Raw genomic sequence first — 21,837 nt, 5'->3', positions numbered from 1 at the left:
GCTGGCCCAAGTGGCTGGGGAGAGGGAAGTCTGGGCCTCCCTACTTAGGCTGCTAACCCCGTGACCCGACCCCGGATAAGCGGAAGAAAATGGATGGATGGATCTGGACGGTTTCTTTCTTTCTCTTTTGTTGTTGTTGAAACGTTTCGTCCCTCATCCAAAGGACCTCATCAATTTTCAAACTCCTGTTTTCTCGATTTGAGCGTACACCATGTTTCTGTAGGAAATCCACACAAGTCTTTGTACATGTGGCCCCTGGTGCAGAGCCAAACCAGGACGTCTGGTTCCCATCCAGCCGAGTCAGTCCCCGGGGTGTTGGACAGCATCACACGTAGGGGTGCACCGATTGCAGTTTTCTGGCCGATCACCGATTTAAAAAACAGTCTGAGCTGCTGATTCCGATTTTGGCCAATACCGATTTTGTTTTATAAGCAACACTGTCAGGTGTTATAAGTTCACAACGCACCTTCAATTTTCCAATGTTATTTTATTGAAAAACATACCCTTGAACAATATCCTAAAAACAATACAAACTTGTTTTAACTGGCCATGAGGTAGTGCTCTGAAATATAAACGAAGTTCATAAAATTGTTGTTAAAACAAAAAAATCGGCAAAATCGGTTTCTCGTGCAAGTATCAGCCGATTTCCCAAAATTAAGGAAATTGGGGGCGATAAATCGGCCGGCCAATTTATATGTGCACCCCTAATCTCAAGCTCACACTCCAGAGGGGTCTCGCTGGCTGGATGAGCTAAGTCAACTCATTTTATCTTTATTGTTGGCCTTTATTATTTTTTAGCATCAGGTGAGGATTGGTGGAAGGATTATAGGAGTGGGCGGTTTTATGATTAATCCCCTAACCTACATGTTGGTTGTTGTGGGTGAGTTAATTTTAAGCAGTTAAAAGACATTTTTTAAACAAATGCCTGGGTTTCTCTGCTTTTTATTTTATTTATTTGCATCCACTCTCTTCTCCTGAGCACTTATGGTGTAGCATTCCTCTTCTTTGAGGCCATGTATGGTGTAAAAAAACACAACAGCGCCTTCTACAGTCACCATATACGGTGGTCACAGAATATGGTGCAACACCTGCTCCTGCTGAGCCAGCAGCTCAGGTGTGTTTAATGACATTAGTGACCAGGTGTGACAGAGCTGCGGCTACCTGTGGTTTAATTTTCTAAAATCTATAAACTGCCCTCAAATTAATATTAGCCCCCAAATGCTTTATGAAACCTAAACAGACTCAAGTTAATTTATTATCCACAGCTGAAGGTGAAAGACTATAATGTTTTTGCATGTGTCTGTACTGTCAGCAAAATATCTCACGAACCACTGGACAGTTTTGTGAAACACTCAAAGTGATGCTGTGCATCTAAAACCCACTTCAAGATGGACGCCACAGCTAATTAACCTAACCATCTTGAATCTTGAACACCTGACGGGGGATAAACGTGCACGTTCATGGTCTTCCAGGTGAACGTGGAGTCAGACAACAAGAATACCGAAGTTTGTTTTGTCATCAGAACCACACTGAGGCGTGTTTGGTAAATAAAACAGGAAATACAGGTTTTTGGAGACATGTCTAAAGGTCATGCATGTTGCAAATGTTCACTTTATAACGGTTTTTATTGTTTGTAAACCTAAATTAATAAAACTTAAACAGTACAGTGGAGTACCGACACACCCGCTCATTCTGGGTCATATTTGAAAAAAATAATCTTTAAACTCTTAAATACTAAACCAGTGTTTTCCTAACACTCTGAAATAAAGACAGTGTGTCACGTTTTAACACGGTGCAGCAGATGTCTCACCGGCAGCGTGCCATAAAATGCACGGTTGTTCAATGTGCGATCCGTGGGCCACTTGTGGCCCTCGGAGGGATTTTGTGCGGCCTGCAACTGCAATAAAAATAAAACTTATAATTTAATAATCTCTTGAAAAATTCAAGGGGGAATTTTTTTCACATAATTTTAGGTTTAAAAGAAAACCACATGAAAGCTTAAAAAAAGTGGAATATTAAGATTGTTTTTGTCATCGGAGGAAATTGGGCTTTAGGGATAAATGGCATGAGCACAATTTATCGAATGAAAAGGCGTCTTCCCAGTGGGACGTGCACTGAAAAGCTAACAGGGAGGCATCCAATCAGGTGCCTGAACCACCTCAGCTGACACCTTTCAATGCAGAGGAGCATCATCTCCCCCTGGATGACGGAGCTCCTCCATCTCCAATACCACCCTACAACAGAAGCTCATTTGGATCTCATTCTTTTGGTCATGATCCAAACCTCATGACTGCAGGTGAGGGTCGGAACGTAGCAAGACCAGTTAATCAAGAGCTTTGCCTTTTGACTCTACTCACTCATTCACCACGACTGACCGGAGCAATGCCCTCATCATTTCCATCCTAGTCACTCCATGCCCAGATACTTAAAACTCTTTCAACTGAGGCAAATACTCACTTGCAATGGGTGTCTCATTTCCAGTCAAGAACCATGACAAATAGAACTACTAAAACTTTTTTTTTTTTTTAAATAATCTCGAGGGGTGATTTTGTGCATTGATCAACAGTTTAGAGCTCCTGTTTTACCAAAGTCAGTATGCTTTCACTACCAGACTACTGAAGGATGCGTTATGTTGAGGTCAGGCCTCCGTCACGACTCAAGACTTGTTCCAAACGCTGCTGCCCGTCTCAACTGGAGCTCAAGATTTCACCCGTCCCGTCTTCATTTCTTGCCACAAAAATAGATTTTAAAATTCTTATACTGTAAACAGTCTCAGTCAAATTTCTGACTTGCTTCACCTTATGTTCCTCCACAAACCCTGAGATAATCTGATCAGCTGCTATGAAATAATCTGCCTTTCAGACGCCACTTCCTGTTCTGATATTTAACTGTGTAGATTTAGCCTCGATAGTTTTTTGTAAACATTTAATAGTTTGAACTTTGTTTTACTTTTGTCCTTTCGTGTGTTGTGCAACAGGATACAGTGTTTAAATGTTTTATACATCACTAAAATATTTACATGGAGTAAAGAACAAAAATTGTTTTAAGTCGACACCGTTGATTCGAGCCATATTTTATTTACCATACCGTTGATACTGAACTAAACGCCTCAGGTTGTATTATTCCGGCGCCATCGGTGCGGTCATGTTGGATCTGGTCACAGAACAAGCAGCTGTTGAACACAAACAGACTCCACACGCTTTGTAAAGATACAAGACTTTTAATTTTATTCTTTTTTTAACATGCATCCACAAACAGAAACACACACTAACACTGAAGACTAGTAGAAAGTTGGCGGAGCTGCTGAGAAAGGCACATGAACGCAGCAGGTACTGACCCACGTCATCACGAAGGCTCATTTCATGACTTGATTCCAGGGTGCGACCACGGACGATGCTGACGGATTTAACTTTTACAAACTTGGTCTCTAAATACAAAATAAGGCAGCTGTGACACCAAGTACAAAATACTGACAACGCAACTTAAAAAGTGACGACTACATGACGAAGGCTATGATTAAATCTAAAGAGTAGCAAGTTTCTGAAATGTCTCGTTGCCGTTTTTTCTTTTTCGGTCAAACAGCGCTGCAGCTGTCGTCCCTTTTCGTTTCCCTTTCTGCTCCGTCTGCTGTTGGCGAGACTGAATAAAAGTAGGAGCTGTTCCATTTTCTTCACTCCCCAAACGATACCAGCGAATATTAAAATCCCAAATTTCACCAGGAGCTGCTCCTCAGTAACCTGCAGTCAGAGCACAGGTCAGGACAAAAACAGCTCAGTTCAACGTGAATCTACTGAAGTTCATTTAAAAACCAGGAAGTTAAGCTCACCTGCGCAGGTGACTGTTAGACCATCTCATACTGGTTGTTGGTTATGTAGCGAGACAGGCAGCACGCCAGGAAAATCCCAACGAGCTGAAATTAAACAAAATATTTATCAAAACAAAGAGAAGAACACGAGTACACACAGCCAAGACCAGCTGCCGTCAGTGGCTCGTTGGTCACCGTGGTAACCACACACCTGAGTCTGTCACTCCCCGACAGCAGTTTTAGCGAGGTGGACTAAAAATTACACCGCTGTGAATAAACTACAAGTTCCTGAAACGTGAGCAGAAGCTTAATGGTTGTACGTGTGTATTTTTATGGTTCTGAGTTTTATGGAGATGTAACAAAAGCTGGATACAAAAAATAAAAATACCAGTTTTAAAGAGAAGATTTTGAGCTACTAAGTCACAACACACCATTCCTGATTGAGCCGCTCATTTCACTGAATAAGTGTGTGAATGTTTATGAAGCATTCAATATTGTGATCATTTTTTCTTCCGTACGTTTTTCAGCATCTCTTGTTCTACACTTTTTGCCATTTCAACAAATCATCAAAATGTTCAGCTGTTTCACAACAATCCTGCTATGACTTGGTATTGGTGCAACTACAGCTTTTTGAAATATTTTGCCTTTTTTTCCCCTCAAAGAAAAATGAACTGATCTCATTTTACATCCTTCACATCTTTAGATCCGTTTACAACTTTACTTTCACATTTTGTTTTGGTTTAGCTTCTTTCAACTTAACTGCAAATTTAAACTTTTTTTTTTCCAGCTACTTTCATCCGTTCTGTGCTCCAAGATTTTTTTTCCTGCCAGCTACAACATTTGTGCTTCTAACTTTCTGCTAATTTCAGATTGATACTCCTTTCAGATTATTTCTGCAAATTTCAGCTACTATTCAGCCGTTTTAAGCTAATTTTAGCATTTTCAGCTAATTCCACATGCACTCGTTTAAACTTTTTCACGATCTCGCTCCACTTGCTTCTGTTCATTTTAGCTTCTGCTTTATTAGCTTTTATTCAGCTGATTTTTTGCACATTTCAGCCTTCTTCAGATAATTTCCACTTCAGGTGCCAATTTCTGCTTCTTCCATCCCGACTGGGCACAATTCACTGGGCTTCACTTCCATCTGGTAATTTAAGCTTTCTGCCTCTTCAGTTGCTTTTCAGCCATTTCTTGCTAATTTTAACGTTTAGCCAACTTCCTAATTTTTGTGCTCATTTCAAATTCAGCAAATGTGTTCTGCTTTCTTCTGATAACTTAGGCTTGTTCTTCCATTTCAGCTTTTTTTAATAGCCAATTTCAGCATTTTTTTTCAGCAAGTTCTTCAGCGATAAGCATTCATTCACACTGTATTTTCGCAAGAAATGCAATTTCTCTAGTGTTTTTTTAAATCTCAAAGCTGTTTGAGATACATTTTTATGAGATTTTGTTAATGCGTTGACTCAACCATAAATTATTTTTTAAAAAGTAGAAAATGCTGATTTATAAAGGATTTAACAGCTACGAAACATTTAAGCGTCGCACTAAATGAAACGAGTAAAGAGTTATAATCTGAGGTCGAGTTTCATCAGGTTGTAAATGTACCGACTGATAACGAATCAGCCCGAGTTCAGTCACAGCTGACCTGATACTGGTTCAGCTCGGCCCTGACCCACATAAGACCAGGATGCAGATGAAGTCCTATAAAACCACTGCCCACTACGATCAGAGCAACAAACCAGCAGACACAAAAACAGGTTTTCCAAATGAAACTTGTTCAAGTCACCCAGAAACAAAGGGTTCAGGTGAAGCCGGGCTGCAGATAAATTCTAAAAATAAAGCAAAGTTTACAAAATAAAATCCCTCATCTCTCCAGATTTACATTTATCTGAAGCTCACGAATGTTAAAGGATCTACAAAGACTTCAGGGTCATGTTAATTTTCTTTTCAACAAACTGAAACTACCAACGTTTGGCTTTACACAGATAATTCCTCATGTTTGATCTTAAACCCAAAACACAATCCGTTAACGAGTTACGGTTTTACAAGCTCAGATCACACCCTTCCCTTCACAAAAACGCAGGTTCTAAATCCTCAAAAAACGTAGAGATACAGAATCTGAAATTTGGTTTGAAAAAAACGATCTCAGCTCCGTGTCTCGTTTTTATGACACCGCTCGTTTCTAAACAGCAGCCGAGCCAGAAAAATAAATAAAAATGGTGGAACTACCCTTTATTGTTGACTGAGCAATAAACAGAGACTTTGGACACGTAATGATTATTAGCATGTGAGCCCTGACGTGACGCAAACTGGTCGACTTCCAATCCACGACGAGGAAAGTTTGATTTAAGCTTCAAACGAGAAGAAACGAGGTATTTCCCTTTCCTGTGCACACTCCAGGACCCTTCAAGATAAAAAGCAGATTAACCTCTTTTTACATTTCATTGTTAAACTCACTAAAGGCTGGATTCATTCAAATGTTCTGTGCAAAAGTCTTCATCTAAACACAGACGTCAGACAGGACTGATGGTGGGAGAGTCTGAGGTAGTGAAGTTCTTCCATGGGCCCGACTCGGCTCAGCTTCAGATCATTTCCAATGAGTGATCCCAACACGTCCAGCTCGGTTCTTAAGACCTCAATGGCCGAGGAATGATGCGAGTGGAGCTGAAGATCTGGTCATTGATTGGTGAGTGACTCAAACTCAATTTTTGTTAAACCTCACAACAGCAGCATTTGCTTTACTTTAAAAACAGATGACACCAAGATACTATAAGGAACGTTTGTGCTTGTTCGACAACAGAATTCAGACGGAGCTGGATCAAATGGACTCGAACAGCAGAGGGAAGGTGGACTCAACATTACCTACACAAGGCAAGGTCAGTGAACGAGGTCAGGCTGATTCTGGCAGATCCTGATCATCCACTCCATGGTGAGTTCAGGTTGCTTCCATCTGGATGCAGGTATCTGCTGCCCAGATGAAGGACAAAGACTGAAAAGCTCATTGTAGCAATCAGGCTTCTCAACGAACAGCGATGATTTCATGTATTATACGTCCTAACGTCTCGTCTAGTATGGATGTTTTGTGTGTGACTGAAATAAATTGCCCCTTGGGGATAATAAAGATTCTGGAACTTGTTTGGTGACTTTCTTCTGATTGGTTTGTTGACTGTGTTGCGTTTGCCTTGGATAGAAAATATTGAGCAGAAGTTTCTGGCAGCCATTCTACGAAGATCCCGTCCACATCGAGGCGGCACCCGTTACATCAAAAACTAGAGACCGTGTAAACCCATGGAGTCAAAGCGACTGGTGGTGACTGGATTATGGAGAAAAAAAAATTAAAAGACTTGCGTGTCCAGAAAGTTCAGCAAAGCACTGAATATTTTAGTGTGTAAATAAAAATGAAAGCCTGCTAGTCTTACTACACTGCTTGGACCAACAAAAAAAAAAGTCACTAATATTTCATTGGACCACCTTCAGCTTTGATCACAGCGTGCATTCACTGTTTCATTGTTTCAATAAGCTTCTGCAATTTCACAAGATCCGTTTCCATCCAGTGTTGCTTAAATTTTTCACCAAGATCTTGCATTGATGACTAGACACTTGTCATGATGGGAGCATCACTTCACCTGCCTCTCTTCTTACCCTGATGCGTCCATCACTCTGGAACAGGGTCAATCTGGACTCATTCATTCAACCTTTACCTAGACAGGTAATCCCATTGAGCCTCGAGGACTCCTTTACAAGAGAGACCTGATTTCAACAAAGAAAGATAACAATGGACAACAGCGACAGCAATAAACAGTTATCAAAAGTCATACTGCAGTTTTTTTTTTTTTTTTTTTTACACAAATAGGATGGCTAAAAGAAAAAGGTAACAAAAAAAAAAACCAGCTAGATTCTAAGGCGAATGTAGAAAACTAAAAACAGGAACATGTCTGCGTTGGTCCCTGCCAGGAGTCCAGATTCTTAAAGTCACTTAGAGACTCAGACCACATGACCTTCCATTGCTCCAGAGTCCAATCTTTATCCTCCCTAGCAAATTGAAGCCTTTTTCCCCAGTTAGCCTCACTGATTAGTGTTTTTTTTTTTAGGATACACAGCTGTTCAGTCCCAATCCCTTGAGTTCCCTTCACATTGTGCTTGTGGAAATGTTCTTACTTTCACTATTAAACATAGCTCTGAGTGCTACTGTTTTTTCTTCGATTTGATTTCAAACGTTTAAGTGATCGCCGAACACGATCATTCAGGTTTTCCAGTCACATTTCTTCCTCAAAGACTATGGATCCCCACTATCCTTCCAGTTTTTAAATAATGTGTTAGACAGTTCTTAACCCAGTTTTAGCAGTTTCTGCAAATTTTCTTAGATGTTTTCTCTGCTTGATACCAGCTGAAAGATAATAACCCATGCAGTAATTATCCAATAGGAGGCCCGTACCCATTTGCCAAGTTAAATCCAGGAGGCGACTGGTTTTTTTTTTTTTGGCCAGGCAGTGTATAAATCGTGTGAGAGAGGCATTTTTTCAGCTTATACCCACAGCTGAATTATTTTTAGATAAAAACAATTGAAGTTGGCATTCAGGCAAATTCTAGGTAGAAAATGTTACCTGAAAGAACGCGATCCCAAAAGAGACCCCAGCGACGACTCCCAGGTTGCCCTCCATCATGTCGGTCACCAGAGCGAAGCAGCCCTATGCAGCAGGAAAAGAAATCTTCAGAAACTCAGGACCTCATTCGAACTGAAGCTTTCCTCTGACTCACCATGTTGAAAACTTCCATCTTTGCCTTGTCGAGGTCCTTCAGGCTCTCTGGAGAACATTTGTCTATACAGCAGCTTAAGGGGATGCCTTTCTCCTTAAAGTACTCCGTTTCATTCCAGTCGGTGTAATCTTTGAAGCCACAGCAATGCAGCTAGAAAATGAACAAAATTATTTATGCAAAAAACAATTTGTCTCTACAGATGCCAAATAAGAGGTCTGCAGGCGGCTTAAACCCCAGAAAAATAACTTAACTGAAGATGTTTTTATGTGCAGGAACAGGAGAATTACGTTGTAAGAACAGGAGGAACGTCTCACCTTCCTCTGGAGGTTGTCGACCACTTCATGTTTGCTGCTGGTTTGGTTGTAAGACAACACAGCACTGCGATAAGCAACACTGATCTTGGCCTTGATCTGTTGAATTCAACACAAAATGAAAATTTAAAACTAAAGAGATGCCAAAATGTGATGTTTTAATATTTTTGATTCAAATATTCATCCATGATGGAAATAGACAACAAATACGCATCATTTACTAACAAAAGAACTGCAGAATGTGTGATGAATGAGCCAATGATGGCGATCGAGAGCGCTAAAGCCAAAACCCTGACGAGTCACGTTAATCCCCGAACCACCATTTAATGATCAAGAGTTAAAAGCATAAAAATTTAACTCAAAAGCACAAAAAAAATAATTTTGACAGCTATTGAGGCTTTAAGGAGGCTACACAAGTGTTTCAGAGGCTCACCTCATGTCTGAAGATGAAGCCTGAGACTCCAGCCACGAGCTCCGCCAGGAACACCAGGGTCAGAAACATGGCGTACTGATGGAACAGACGAGAACAGTGAGAACAGGTCACTTCTACAAGCCCAGGATCAGAACCGCTCCCTCACGCACCAGTTTGAGCATCCATGGGCTGCCGCGGCAGGTGGCGAAGCAGCCGAACAGACCGAAAATAACGATGATGGCTCCGGTTCCGATGAGGACGTACGGCGCGTTGGTGCTGTCGTCAGAAACCAGCGAGAAATAGGCCTCCAGGCTGACCTTCCCCCACACCCCGACAGCCAGCAGGATCACACCCGTGAACTGAAGACGACAGCAGGCGGAGCAGGTAGAGCCGTCAACAAGCCACAGAGAAGAACAGGTGTTTTAATTACAAAACCCCAAAAGCTGAACCCTCAAAAGCTCCTGGGGAAAGAATTTATGTCATAAAGAATACTTTGTTCTTATCAAATCTCTCTCCTACACACAAAATAGAAGGAATGAAAGGTTATGGTAATTATTTTATTAATAGTTTAAAAACTGCAGTTTTAAAAACACAGATAGGACTGTCACAATAAACAATAAATCAGTTAATCACATGATAAATGAAAATTATCAACCTCATTTTCATGCATCGGCTTTATCGCGTCTTCAGCTCTTTCTTCCTACTGAAGACACTGGATGACAAAAAGCTCAACTCCGGTGTTCTTCACAGACCCTTCCCTTTCTCTTTAAAATCCGTTTGAACCGTCCAAAATTGCATTTTTGGATCATTAGAAGCAGCTAAGCTGAGAAGCTAAGCTACGAGCTAAGCTAACAGGCCAACCTCGAGGAATAAACCTCCCGTCTTGTCGAAGCTCCAAAAATTCACGGTGGAAACCCGTGCCTTCGTGTAAAAAGTTGTCTCTACAAAAAGAAGCTGAGAACTTGTTTACTGATCTTTTACTAAAATCTTTGTTTGACAAAGACAAATGCTAAAGAGCTCAAACTACAGAACGTCCGCTATTTTGAGAACCGAAGAGGCAGCCCATGTCACGTCAAGGGGCCTCCCTCCCATTTGAGACACGCTGCTCACTCCCTCACTATCCATCCTTCAGTTCAAACAGTCATACTGCCATCCGGTGGTCAAAAAAGGCACTACACAGATATATATATATTTTTGACAATTACTAATTGTCAAATTTCAAACAATATAGTTTATCGCAACAATGTCAGACAATCGCGCAGCGAAATTTGTTATCGTGACAGGCCTACTCAGACCATTTGCATCAGTTTCAACTTCATGAATATAAATACATTTATTTCATTATCAAACTTAAATGTCTTAGTTTTCTGCCAGTGAAATGTGAAGATGTTCAGTGTTTTCTGTCAATTATTTTAACCTGTGCATTTTGGGCTTTAGGGAGAAAACAGTATTCTTTTAACTCAGGTTAGTTTCTGATTAATTCGCACTGAACTCAAGCTGACGTTTAATTTGGCTTTGTGGTACTTTTGCATTAAAAGTCCTTTTTTTTTTGTCTGAACAAGCAGCAACGATTGAGTTTGTGTCTTCCCTCTTTTGAGAGAAAGGTGACGTTCATCAAACGTGGCAGCCATCGGGGATACTTTTACCGAACCAGAGCACCGGATCAGGAAAAACGATGTTTCCCCACATTGATTTCCTTCATCAGAGCTGATCTCAGGGGAGAGAGCGAGAGAGACTGAACGATTGAAACAAAAAGCCTTTCACTCATAAGATCCCTGATTAATTACGCAGCGGTTTATTCATCTGTCAGTTTTAGGAAAGATGCTGCAGGTCCAGGAAACAGGTCCAGCTCCAACAGTCAGAAGAGACAAACGACGAGATAAAAGCACAGACCTGCCTCAATCTCATTATACCCAAAGCACAAACCTCCTCTGGTGTAACACGTTGTAAAAATGTTGAACAGTTTGGTGTTATTGCTTTTATAGCTGCTGTTTTACATTTATCATCTTTGCGCACGAGTACATGAGTTATCTTACCTGCTAGAATAAAAGTTAATAAATAGAAATGATGCATTAAACTTCCTGCAGCCTGAGCCCATGGACTCTAGCAGACAGTTCAAACCGTAAAGATCTTCAGTCTGACCTGCGCTGATAAAACGAGTCAGAATGAGTTCAGGCTGCAGGGAAATAAGTGAAAATATCGACTTAAGTCAAAATAAGTCCATAAAGACACCAGCTAATGATCCCAGTAACTAAAATAGTTTATATTCTTCCTAATCTAATTTTAAATTAAAAGTTTGTCTTCAGAAATGATTTAGAATTTATTTTGAAATTGATCATTTGTCTTTGCCGGCTGCCATAGAGCTGGGAAATCCCTTTGTATAATGTCACTGTTCATATTTTTAAAAATAGGATTTGACTTCCAGGTGACATCATCATTTTAGTTAAATAAAAAGTTTTCAAACCACAACTCAAACAAAACAAGCTGCTTGTTGTTTTTTAGGACAGCTGGTAAAAATTGATAAGTTTGTTTGGAAGCGTCTGATGGAAAACTTTAAAATAACTCATTGAGAGTCAGCGTGGGACAAAAAATAAATAAAAATGCAGCAAACGTCTAAGATTTAATTAGTTTTAGAAGAGAAATCTCCCAGCTCTGATTAAAAAAAAAACAAAAAAACGCTCATTTGTTTGTCGTTTATGATAGTTTATAATTTTGTATAATTCTAACACTAAATTCACTTTTACAGCCTTTATACAACAAAACAGGCTGGAACCATGACTCTACCACCACCGTGTTTCACTGAGCAGATGAGGTCTTTGCAATGAAATGCATTCAGATGCATATATAAATGTTCTTAATTTGGTGTCAAACTAAATATATATATATTATTATTGCTTTTTAGTAAACTGCATCCAGGTCATATTTTAGATAAGAGCAGAGCTCTGGACCTTCTGATAGAACAGAAGGAGTTTGATCCAAAAGCCTTCAAACACTTCTGGCTCTCAATTTTACTTTTACAAAATATGATTTTAGACGAATAAATACAAATTCACTCTGGAAACGTGTCCCCTCGGATACCAAGTTTGTGTTAAAATAGTCAAAAATCTCACTTGTCAGAAAACAAAAAAATCTTGGGTGCTCAGGTTGCTGCTCGTCAAACAAAACGAGGCACCCGTCTGTCGACGTCTTAACTGGAAACACCTGCTGTTAAATTTGATTTGTGTGTGATTGCGTCATTGTTCGTGTTTAGGGTTGTAGTTTTACACAAGAATTAATTGTGCCATTTAACAACCGTTTTAATTAGAAACAAATCACCACCAACCAGATGACAGTTTTAAACAAACCAACATAAACCTGATTATTTTTACATTAGAGGAGCTTTCGGACGCGTTCACAAAGCGACCTGCATTAGGTGCCAGAGTGATTTCAACTTTTACTTACAAGACTCGGCCTGCTGCCTCCAAAATGATTAACAAGGTTTTTACAACCCAACAAAATCTGATTATGAAGAGTTCCATGTTGTAATTAATTTATGGTGTTTCATGTGAGATTTCTAAATGATCAAACTAAGTATTTGGAGAATTTATTATTATTTTTTTTTTAAGTGGCACTTTAAGATCCAAACCATCTTTGACACTTTTTATTAAACATTTGTCCGTTAAGTCACCTGATGAGTTTTTCTGGCTTCATCTTATTTTAAATTACCTAGAACAATACGTGTGTGGGTTTGCACAAACTTTAATGTTTGAATTTTAACTTTTCCCTATAATTCAGCCTCAAATGTAATTTAAGAGCCGTTTGACAGACTAGTATTTAGAGTGATTTATGGAAATGTTAAATACTTTCAGCAGCTGTCAGCAATTATTACTGATGGAAAACTTCCTTCTGTAGAGTTTGATACTTTATCCGTTATCTTTAACGGATTTTGATCAACTTTGAAGCTTATTTCTTCACTACCAAAAAAAACTATTTTGTAATTATTTTTAAAGAATTACAATAAATTATCAAAACGTCTCAAATTGATTTTAATGCCACGAGAAACACTCCCAAGTTTTAATTGAATTGAGTCAAAGCTGCCTGTGGCTCATTAGTAAATGAGAAAAACAGCTAATTAAAGTAAATTGGTTCCGTTTGTTACTAATTGATTAATTGATCCGGAGATAATTGATGTGGCTTTGTTCCAAAAACAAATATCGATTAGTCCTACTCACAGTTGGTTGTTTAACCGGAAATAGTCGATTTAATTTTTATTTTATAAAAACACAAATTAACAGTTTAGCGTTTTCTAATGGGTTTGCAACAAGTGAAGGCGAAAATAAAGCGACGTCAGTGCGTGAGTTTATTTAACTCCTACCAGTTCCTGACTTTTCGCTAGCCTCGGTGGCTAACCGAGAACCCCATTGTTGCTCTTCTCTTCGCCCGCTGCCCCCCCTCCGCCATTACACGGACCCGGCGACTCACCCAGAAAATGAGGCTGTAGGAGATGAGGAAAGTCTTCAGGCACGTAATCACGGGCTTCGTCTGAAGCCGTCGAGACGGAGGAGACATGCTGCAGGTTTTACTTCAGAGGTGGAAGAGCGACAGGAAGAAAAAGTTTTGCTCCTCTGCGTCCCGACGCCGAGAAATGATAGCGAGGGACGGGGGGGTGGGAGAAACTTGGAGGAACACCAGGGAGGGGAAGTGTCGTCACTTTTCATGAAGGGATAAACAGCTTTCCCCGCCCACTTAAACCCGCGTCGGTCAACGTCAATGGTTAACGCCACACCGGATGTTGATACCAAAATAAAAGCCGCTATAAACCCCATCTTGAACTTTACGCAGATTTAAACCAAAGCAAAAAAAAAAAAAAAAAAAAATCAAACACAGGCTACACGGACATAAATGTAGAACCAGTCATAAAACTCAGAAACAGGAGAACGTTTTTAATGGATATCCTGATGCATGCTCAATAATCCAGGTAGAAAAATCTATAAAAGTTACTTCTGGTCCTCTGGACATTAAAAAAAAACAAAACAAAACAAAAAAAATTGTAGAAATATTTTGTCTTTCATCCGAAAGTCTTCTTCAGTCTGAGGTGCTTCTTCAGACTGAGCTGAATACAGCACCTCAGATTGAAGAAGTCTTTCGGATGAAAGACGAAACGTTTACACAATTTTTATTTTATTTTTTTTAATGTCCAGAGGACCAGATTTAACTTTTATAGATTTTTAATGAATGTGCTCTTGAGTTATTTCATTAAAAGTTTAAACTTCTCAGGGTAACAACTGGGCAACTTCTGATCTTGCTGAAGTGTGTTTTAGCCGGAGGGGCCATGTAAGAGAAGGTCGTCTTCACCAGTTCGGTATGCACTCGTGGAACGCTGAAGGTCATGACAGCCTCAGAGAGCAAGGTTATGATAGTTCTGCTAACAATTCAGAGAATGAATTTGTAAATAAATGTGACCAATTTAAAAGTCTATGTATGGTGTGATGATGGCCATTTAAGAGTCTTCTTATTCTTTTAGATGTTCCCTCGTCAGGGGTCGCCACAGAGAATCATCCTCCTCCGTCGAACTCTGTCCTCTCTTTCTAACATCCTTCTACCAATAAACCTGCACTGTCTCTCCTCTGGACATGTCCAAACCATCTCAATCTGGTCTCTAACTTTAACTTCCAGTTTTTCAACCCGTGCTGTATCTCTGATGATCTCATTCCTAATCTTATCCATCCTGTCACTTCTGAGGAGAACATCAAAATCTTCAGCTCTGACACTTGTAGTTCTGTTCCTGGTTTTTGTCTCCACACCATAGCTGGTCTCACTACTCTCTTGTAATCCTCTTTTATTAACATTTGCTGCCGCCCTTTTGTCACAAATCACTCCTGAAAATTTCTCCATCCACTCCATCCTGCCTGGACTTTCTGTTTCACTTCTTTATCTCACTCCCCATTTTCCTGGACATTGGACCCCAAGTACTTGAAGTCCTGCACCTTTGTGACCTCTGCTCCTTGTAGCCTCACTGTTCCACCGGCCTCCCTCTCATTCACACACATGTACTCTGTCTTACTACGGCTGACTTTCATCCCTCTTCTTTCAAGTGCATACCTCCACCTCTCCAAGTTTTCTTCCACCTGTTTCATTCTCACCACAGATCACAAAGTCATCTGCAAACATCATAGTCCACGGGGATTCTTGCCTGACCTCATCTGTTAGTCGGTCCATCACCAGAGCAAACAAGAAGGGGCTCAGAGCTGATCCTTGATGCACTCCCTCCTCCACCTTGAAACTATCACTAGCACATACCGTATGTCCTGTTCAGTTTTGCTGATACAACACATTACCTCTTCCCGCGTCACCCTTTCATGTGCATTTTTTAAATCCTCTGTAGCCTACTTCTCCATCAGCATCTTCAAACCAAAGATGGTGTTTGTGGTGGTCTTTCTTGGCATGAAACCATACTGCTGCTCACATATATGGGGCGGCTGTGGCTGAGTGGTTAGAGCAGTAGTCCTCCAATGCAAGAGTTGGGGGTTCAAATCCACCAGCAGTCACATGCCGAAGTGTCCATGGACAAGACATTGAACCCCTCATTGCCTCCGATGTGTGTCCCATCGGTGTATGAATGTGATAAAGCTCTGATTGGTCTCTTTAGAATGATTTGTTCAATTAGCTTTGTAGAGATCTAGTAGAGTGCTGTATGAATGGGTAAATAAGGACACAGATTGTAGTTTAAAGCGCTTTGAGTATCTGGATAAGATAGAAAGGCACTTTATAAGTACAGTCCATTTACCATATAGTCACCTCGTGACTAAGTCTAGCTTCATCAACTCTCTCCCAGTGCTTCATTGTGGAGAAGATTTGGGAAAAACATCATAGTTCATGCTCAATAATCCAGGTAAAAAAAAAAGTCCAACAAAGTTAAGTCGTTGGAGCTGGGGAAATGCTTCCATTGTTCTTTTATTTTGAAAGCAGCGACGGTTTTTCCGGTTAGCAGCTGCGCTTCTTTGATGTCCCGCTGCTGCGTTAAAGGGACTCATGTAAATAAAACCGTTACAACGTGGCACTGGTTGAAAGATAATACAAATAGTGATTTTTTTTTTTTATGTAAAATTTTTCCTCTGGTGATACTTTATAGTACTAAAACATTTTGCAAAATGTTTTACGACAAAAGTCCCATATTAAATCTCAATATTGGTATTTTGTGAGTTTTATTTATGGGGCGTTTTGTCAACACACGTGATTAATTATTGACTTTTAGACCTTAAGTGCCATCGCTCGTGGAAAGGTTTGACTTTAATAATTAATTATAATGTGTACCTTTTTTTTTTTTAACAGGATAACGCGTGGGGTTAATAAAAGTCTCACTCCATCATGTTTAATGCAGCAGCAGGAGGAGACTCAAAGAAGTATGAAGTCCACTGGTGCCACCAAGTGGCTTTTATTGTTTGATGAAGATCCAGGAGGATCCTTGAGTCTGGAGACAGCAGCTGCGGGAGCTTCTTTTATACATGAAATTTTAGTTTTTAAAGTATTTTTTATGTCTTTTTATACTTGGAATCTTTCACTTTGTTTTGTGTTGGGACTTTGGTCATCCTGCAGATTAATTTTTCTCTTCATTTGAACCATCTTTGTGTTTCTGACATGCCCACCAGTCGCCCTGTTGCTGTGCTCATCCTAATATTCCTCTCAGGTGAGTTCAGCTCAGTAATATTCTCTTAAAAACAGTTTGTAGCTGCCTGACGAGTCTGGAAATGATTTTCTGCGAGAATCATTGAGGAAGTGAATAAAAACTTAGTTTCTTGTTAGGTTTCAAACCTGTTTAAGGTCTGTTAAATGAAAACAAAGGCTTGATCTGATGATTTGGTTTGAAACGTAAAAACAGCTTCTGTTTAAAATAACAAAAAAGAACATCTCAAAAATCTCTGGCTGAACTACACAGTGATAAAAGTAAATACAATCAAGCTGAATGACAACACAAGTAGCTTAAAGGGACTTGTTGCACAATAGAAAAATAGTATACTCCAATAGTTTTCCAGATATATTATTCAGAAATGCAGGTACGCACTCAATGTAAACAAAGCACTTTTATAGACTTTACTCAAAAAGCTTGAGCTTACATACAATGCATTTTTTTTTTTTTTTATCATCGTAAATGTATTTTTTCCATTGACGAAGTTATTGTTCACCTATTTTTCAGTCACTTCAGCTGTTTTTGTTGGTAAACAAACCCACGTGGTGTCGAGCAGCTGTTCAGAAAGTTTGCTACAGACACAAAAACTATCAACATCAGAAAAAAATAGCACAAATTTTGTGTTTTACTGTATAAATTTGTTTATGAGTACCTTTAAACTCATATTGTACTTTTAAAAAATATTTATAATGTGGGTTTTAACAGGATCTTGTCTCCAACTAGAAGATTCATTTTTAATCAAGAAGAACATCTCACTTTTCAGAATTTTTATTTTACTTTGACAAAGTTGTGCAACATTGTCTTTTTTATATTTTATCAGCCGACAAATCATTTTCTGGTTTGACATTTCTTTACATGTAGTTTATTTGTCACGTAACATGATGGAATATTTAGAAGAGTTAAAGACTTTATTGTTATTGAAGTCTCTCACACAGTCATCACACACCCCAGCTGCTGGGAAATACCTTCATCTCGGCAGCAACAATGTTTAAATCGGACGCAGATGTTCCGATCACACGTGGAGCCCACTCTCCCTCCCCAGGAATGAAGAGCTCCTCCTCGGCGTCTCCCAGCACACAGCTGGCCGAGCTCCAGAGGAGATGAATTTAACATGAGTATAAGCTTCCTCGCCCATCAGGTGCTCCTTTATGCTCACCGGCCAGGAGCTTTAATTACAGCCTGGCTCCAATTGGGACGAGTAAATCACAGAGGAGACCCCCCCCCACCCCCCACCCCCGTGGATGCAGAATGAGCCTCTGTGTAATCCTGCAAGAAAGCAAAGATCAAGGTCAAAAAGCTGTCAAAGCTTCAGTCAGTGGCTCAGTGTGGTCACCATGGTAACCACACACCTGTGTCTGACGTTCCCTGACTGACACACTGTCAATGAGAGGTAGACACAAAACACCGACCAAAAAATAAGCCTAGAACAAATGGCTGTTGTTCAAAAACTACAAGTCATATTTTAAAAATATTTGAACTGCGATCAGCAGAAGACTCTCGTGGTCATAATGGGATTTTATGTGTCTGCAGTGTTTTAGGTAGGAGATACGACCAGTTAAAAAGCCCTTGCAGTTTTGAAGAGAGTACGTTGCGCTAAACTATAACTGAATTTGATATTTTGTGCACACGCTCTGCATTCTCGGGGGATTTGAGAGTAAAACATAAGGTCTACCGCAGCGAGAGACACACGGGGTGAAAGAGGACAAAAATCTCTGTTTCAATGTGCAATATGAATTTGTACCAAAACATGTGGGAGTAAGAAAAGTTTGTTTGCAAAAGATTTGAAGGTTTTAGAGAGCTGTAAGGTTAGCGTGAGGCAGCAGTCAGTTGCACATTCAGTCGGGAAGTCACAAGTCTTAACCATAACTGTTAAAGACATCAAAATGCCAGTTGAGTCGTGCAAAGTCCAACTTTCTGTGACCCGTTTCAACCTTGAACAATGTTTCTACAGTGACGCATGACTGAGCTACAGAGCTTCATTTTGTTTGTTTCCCCAAAATCCCATTGATCTTCATTATTTGCTTTTCCATCCATCCATCCATCCATCCATCCATCCATCCATCCATCCATCCACCCATTTTCTTCTGCTTATCCGGGGTCAGATCACAGGGGTAGCAGCCTAAGTAGGGAGGCCCAGACTTCCCTTTCCCCAACCACTTGGGCCAGCTCCTCCACTGGAATCCCTAGGCGTTCCCAGGCCAGCTGAGAAACATAGTCCCTCGAGTGTGTCCTGGGTCTTCCTCTGGGTCTCCTCCCAGTGGGACGTGTCCGGAACACCTCACCAGGGAGGCGTCCAGGAGACATCCTAACCAGATGCTCGAGCCACCTCAGTTGGCTCCTCTCAACATGGAGAAGCAGCGGCTCTACACCGAGTCCCTCCCAGATGACCGAACTTCTCACCCTGTCTCTAAGGTAGAGCCCAGACACCCTGCAGAGAAAACTTATTTCGGCCGCTTGTATCTGAGATCTCGTTCTTTCTGTCACAACCCAAAGCTCACGGCCAAAGATGAGGGTAGGAACGTGGATCGACCGGTAAACTGAGAGCTTCGCCTTTTGACTCAGCTCTCTCTTCACCACAACAGACCGGTACAGCACCCGCTTCACTACAGATGCCACACCTATCCACCTATTGATTTCTCACTCCATTTTTCCCTCTTTCGTGAACAAGACCCCAAGAAACTTGAACTCCTGCACTTGGGGCAAGACCTCCTCCCCATCCCGGAGAGGGCACTCTACCCTTTTCCGGCTCAAGATTATGGCCTCGGATTTGGAGGAGCTGATTTCCACTCCAGCAAAATCTGTAGGTCACGACCTGATGAAGCCAATAGGACCACATCATCTGCAAAAAAGCAGAGACAAGATCCTAAGGCCACCAAAACGGATCCCCTCAGCACTGTGACTGCATCTAGAAATTCTGTCCATAAAAGTTATGAACAGAGTCGGGGACAATGGACGATCTTGACGGAGTCCAACTCTCACCGGGAACGAGCCCGACTTACTGCCGGCAAAGCGGACCAAGAACAGTTCTTGCAGGTTTTTATTGAACATTTAGTCAACGTTGTATGAAGTACTGCTGCCAGAAGCCACAGAACACTGATCCCGATGGAGCCGTTTGTTCTGGTGCATAATTTGTGTGTTTTACTTTAAAGCTGAGCGATGAGATTCAGGACAATGATAAGGATGTTTATGGTTTTATTCTCCATATGCATGATGGTGCATGCCACTTCCAGTCTGCTGCTGCTGGGATCTGGCAGATTATCAGTCTGATGAGCCCACATTGTTTATTTCCTGTGTGACTAACACTCTATGAGGGGGGTGGGGAGGCAAGATATTAGCCCCAGGAAATGTTCCTGCGAGGAACACTGAACTCATTATGAGGGAAAAATGCTGAAGACAGCTTCAACGTTCATGTCCTCTGGAACAATCTGCTGAGCACAAAGAGGGTTCGACCGCCACAGATCGTTATTAATAGAAAAACGCGTTGCAGTGACCTTTTTATTCGGTCGAGTCCACAAGTGCCAGAACACCGACAGAACTCCGGAAGTCGAGCAGGAATCAGGCTGAAGTTGGGGTGGAGGGAACAGACTGGAAAGTTTGGCCTCCACGTCCAAAGACGGAGGCATTCAGGAGGATTAATGAGCATAAACCACAGCTGCTGAGAAAAGAGAGGACTGTAACATGGAAAACACTTAACAGAGGGGGAAAGTGATGAGTAAGCGCTTCTCCAAGCCAATAATGAAAATGTGCTGTTCAAAATGTTAAACACATTTAAAGACAGACATAAAAGCATCACATGCTGAGTGGTTTCTTCTGATGAGATATTTTCACTCCTGATTGATGTGTTTATGTTACAGATAATCGTTTGATTGGTTCCATCTGTGAATAAATGATCACCACATAACAATAAATCATTGTGTTATAGAAGTTTTTGATCGATTCTTTTGGCAGTTTGTTTTGTGTTCTTACACGTTTATGGTAGGAAATCATGGAAATCTATTCAAACTTTTAATTAATTAACAAGAACAAGCTTTCTGCACGTCTTCCCTGTATTTTTTGGAACATCTCCTCCTCTAAACTATTTCACAAACTGTTTGACATCCATGGATCCTGGAGAGGAGTCAGGTCTGGACTCCAGAACGCTTCATGTTTTCCGTTCTTTTAACCACACTGGCTGCATGGTTTGCATATTTTTTTTAACAGCGTTCAAAATCGCGACATGAATTTGGAATGCCGTGCTGTGACTTCTTGTAGAGGTGTGTTGCACAATGTAGACAAAAAAAAATAAAACCTGCTTGAAAAAAAAGAAAAGAATTGGATAGCGTTTTGGCAAGACATGTGAGAAAACCCAGCTGTTTTTAAATCTCTACAGCTCCGTCATGCTTCATATAAACATTGCTCAAAATTTGAAGGGGTCACGGAAAGTTGGACTTTCCACGTCTGAACTGGCATTTGGACAGTTTTAACAGTTTTTACACAATCACAGTGTAAATTTTTATGATGTTTACATATTTTTTTTGTGGATAGTTGAACTAATGTTTGATGATGGTGGTTGGAATTGTGTGTGTGGGTGTGTAAATGTGTATATGAGAGTGTGTAGTTGGAGGTGAATGACTTTGGGGTTACAACTTTAGAATTTACCATTGGAGTAATGTTGGATTACTTCCTACATTGTTTTATATGTGTGTGTGTGTGTGTGTGTGTGTATGTATGTATATATACATATATATATATATATATAACGTTATTTTAATGGAATGGCCGTTGTCTGATATTGAATTTTAACGCTAATATCGGCCGATACCGATACCATTTCAATAATATTGTGCATCCCTTATATCCCTTATATATATATATATATATATATATATATATATATATATATATATAT

The 21,837-nt window shown here is 40.4% G+C and overlaps 2 protein-coding genes across 2 annotated transcripts in view; one reads left to right on the top strand and one right to left on the bottom strand.

Moving 5' to 3' along the window:
• Window positions 1-3,232: 3,232 nt before the first annotated feature.
• On the bottom strand, window positions 3,233-13,955 carry tspan7 (tetraspanin 7). The gene is made up of 8 exons (XM_037675729.1): window positions 13,745-13,955; window positions 9,454-9,642; window positions 9,305-9,379; window positions 8,875-8,970; window positions 8,561-8,710; window positions 8,407-8,490; window positions 3,827-3,910; window positions 3,233-3,737 (listed from the first exon to the last, which is right to left on the bottom strand). The coding sequence occupies exons 1-7, from the start codon at window positions 13,829-13,831 to the stop codon at window positions 3,842-3,844; spliced, it is 750 nt and encodes a 249-aa protein (XP_037531657.1). The 5' UTR covers window positions 13,832-13,955; the 3' UTR covers window positions 3,233-3,737; window positions 3,827-3,841.
• Window positions 13,956-16,884: 2,929 nt separating this feature from the next.
• The window catches only part of srpx2 (sushi-repeat containing protein X-linked 2), a 17,094-nt gene continuing 12,141 nt past the window's right edge, over window positions 16,885-21,837 (top strand). The window contains exon 1 of the mRNA XM_037675221.1: window positions 16,885-16,949. Within this exon, the coding sequence (XP_037531149.1) occupies window positions 16,901-16,949 (49 nt within the window). The 5' untranslated portion in view covers window positions 16,885-16,900. The remainder of the gene's footprint in view (window positions 16,950-21,837) is intronic.

The sequence above is a fragment of the Nematolebias whitei genome, chromosome 4 (assembly GCF_014905685.2).
Source record: "Nematolebias whitei isolate Nwh7 chromosome 4, NemWhi1, whole genome shotgun sequence".
In the NCBI taxonomy this organism is placed as follows: Eukaryota; Metazoa; Chordata; class Actinopteri; order Cyprinodontiformes; family Rivulidae; genus Nematolebias; species Nematolebias whitei.
Note: the sequence above shows the minus strand (reverse complement) of the source record. Positions and strands in the feature narration are given on the sequence as shown.

Bases quoted from the DNA above. Each gene is read 5' to 3' on its own strand.
- tspan7 (XM_037675729.1), bottom strand. From the start codon at position 13,831: ATGTCTCCTCCGTCTCGACGGCTTCAGACGAAGCCCGTGATTACGTGC. The intron at 9,643-13,744 runs GTGAGTCGCCGG...TGTCGTCTTCAG, and splicing joins CCTACAGCCTCATTTTCTGG to TTCACGGGTGTGATCCTGCT. The intron at 8,971-9,304 runs GTGAGCCTCTGA...TGAATTCAACAG, and splicing joins GCTTCATCTTCAGACATGAG to ATCAAGGCCAAGATCAGTGT.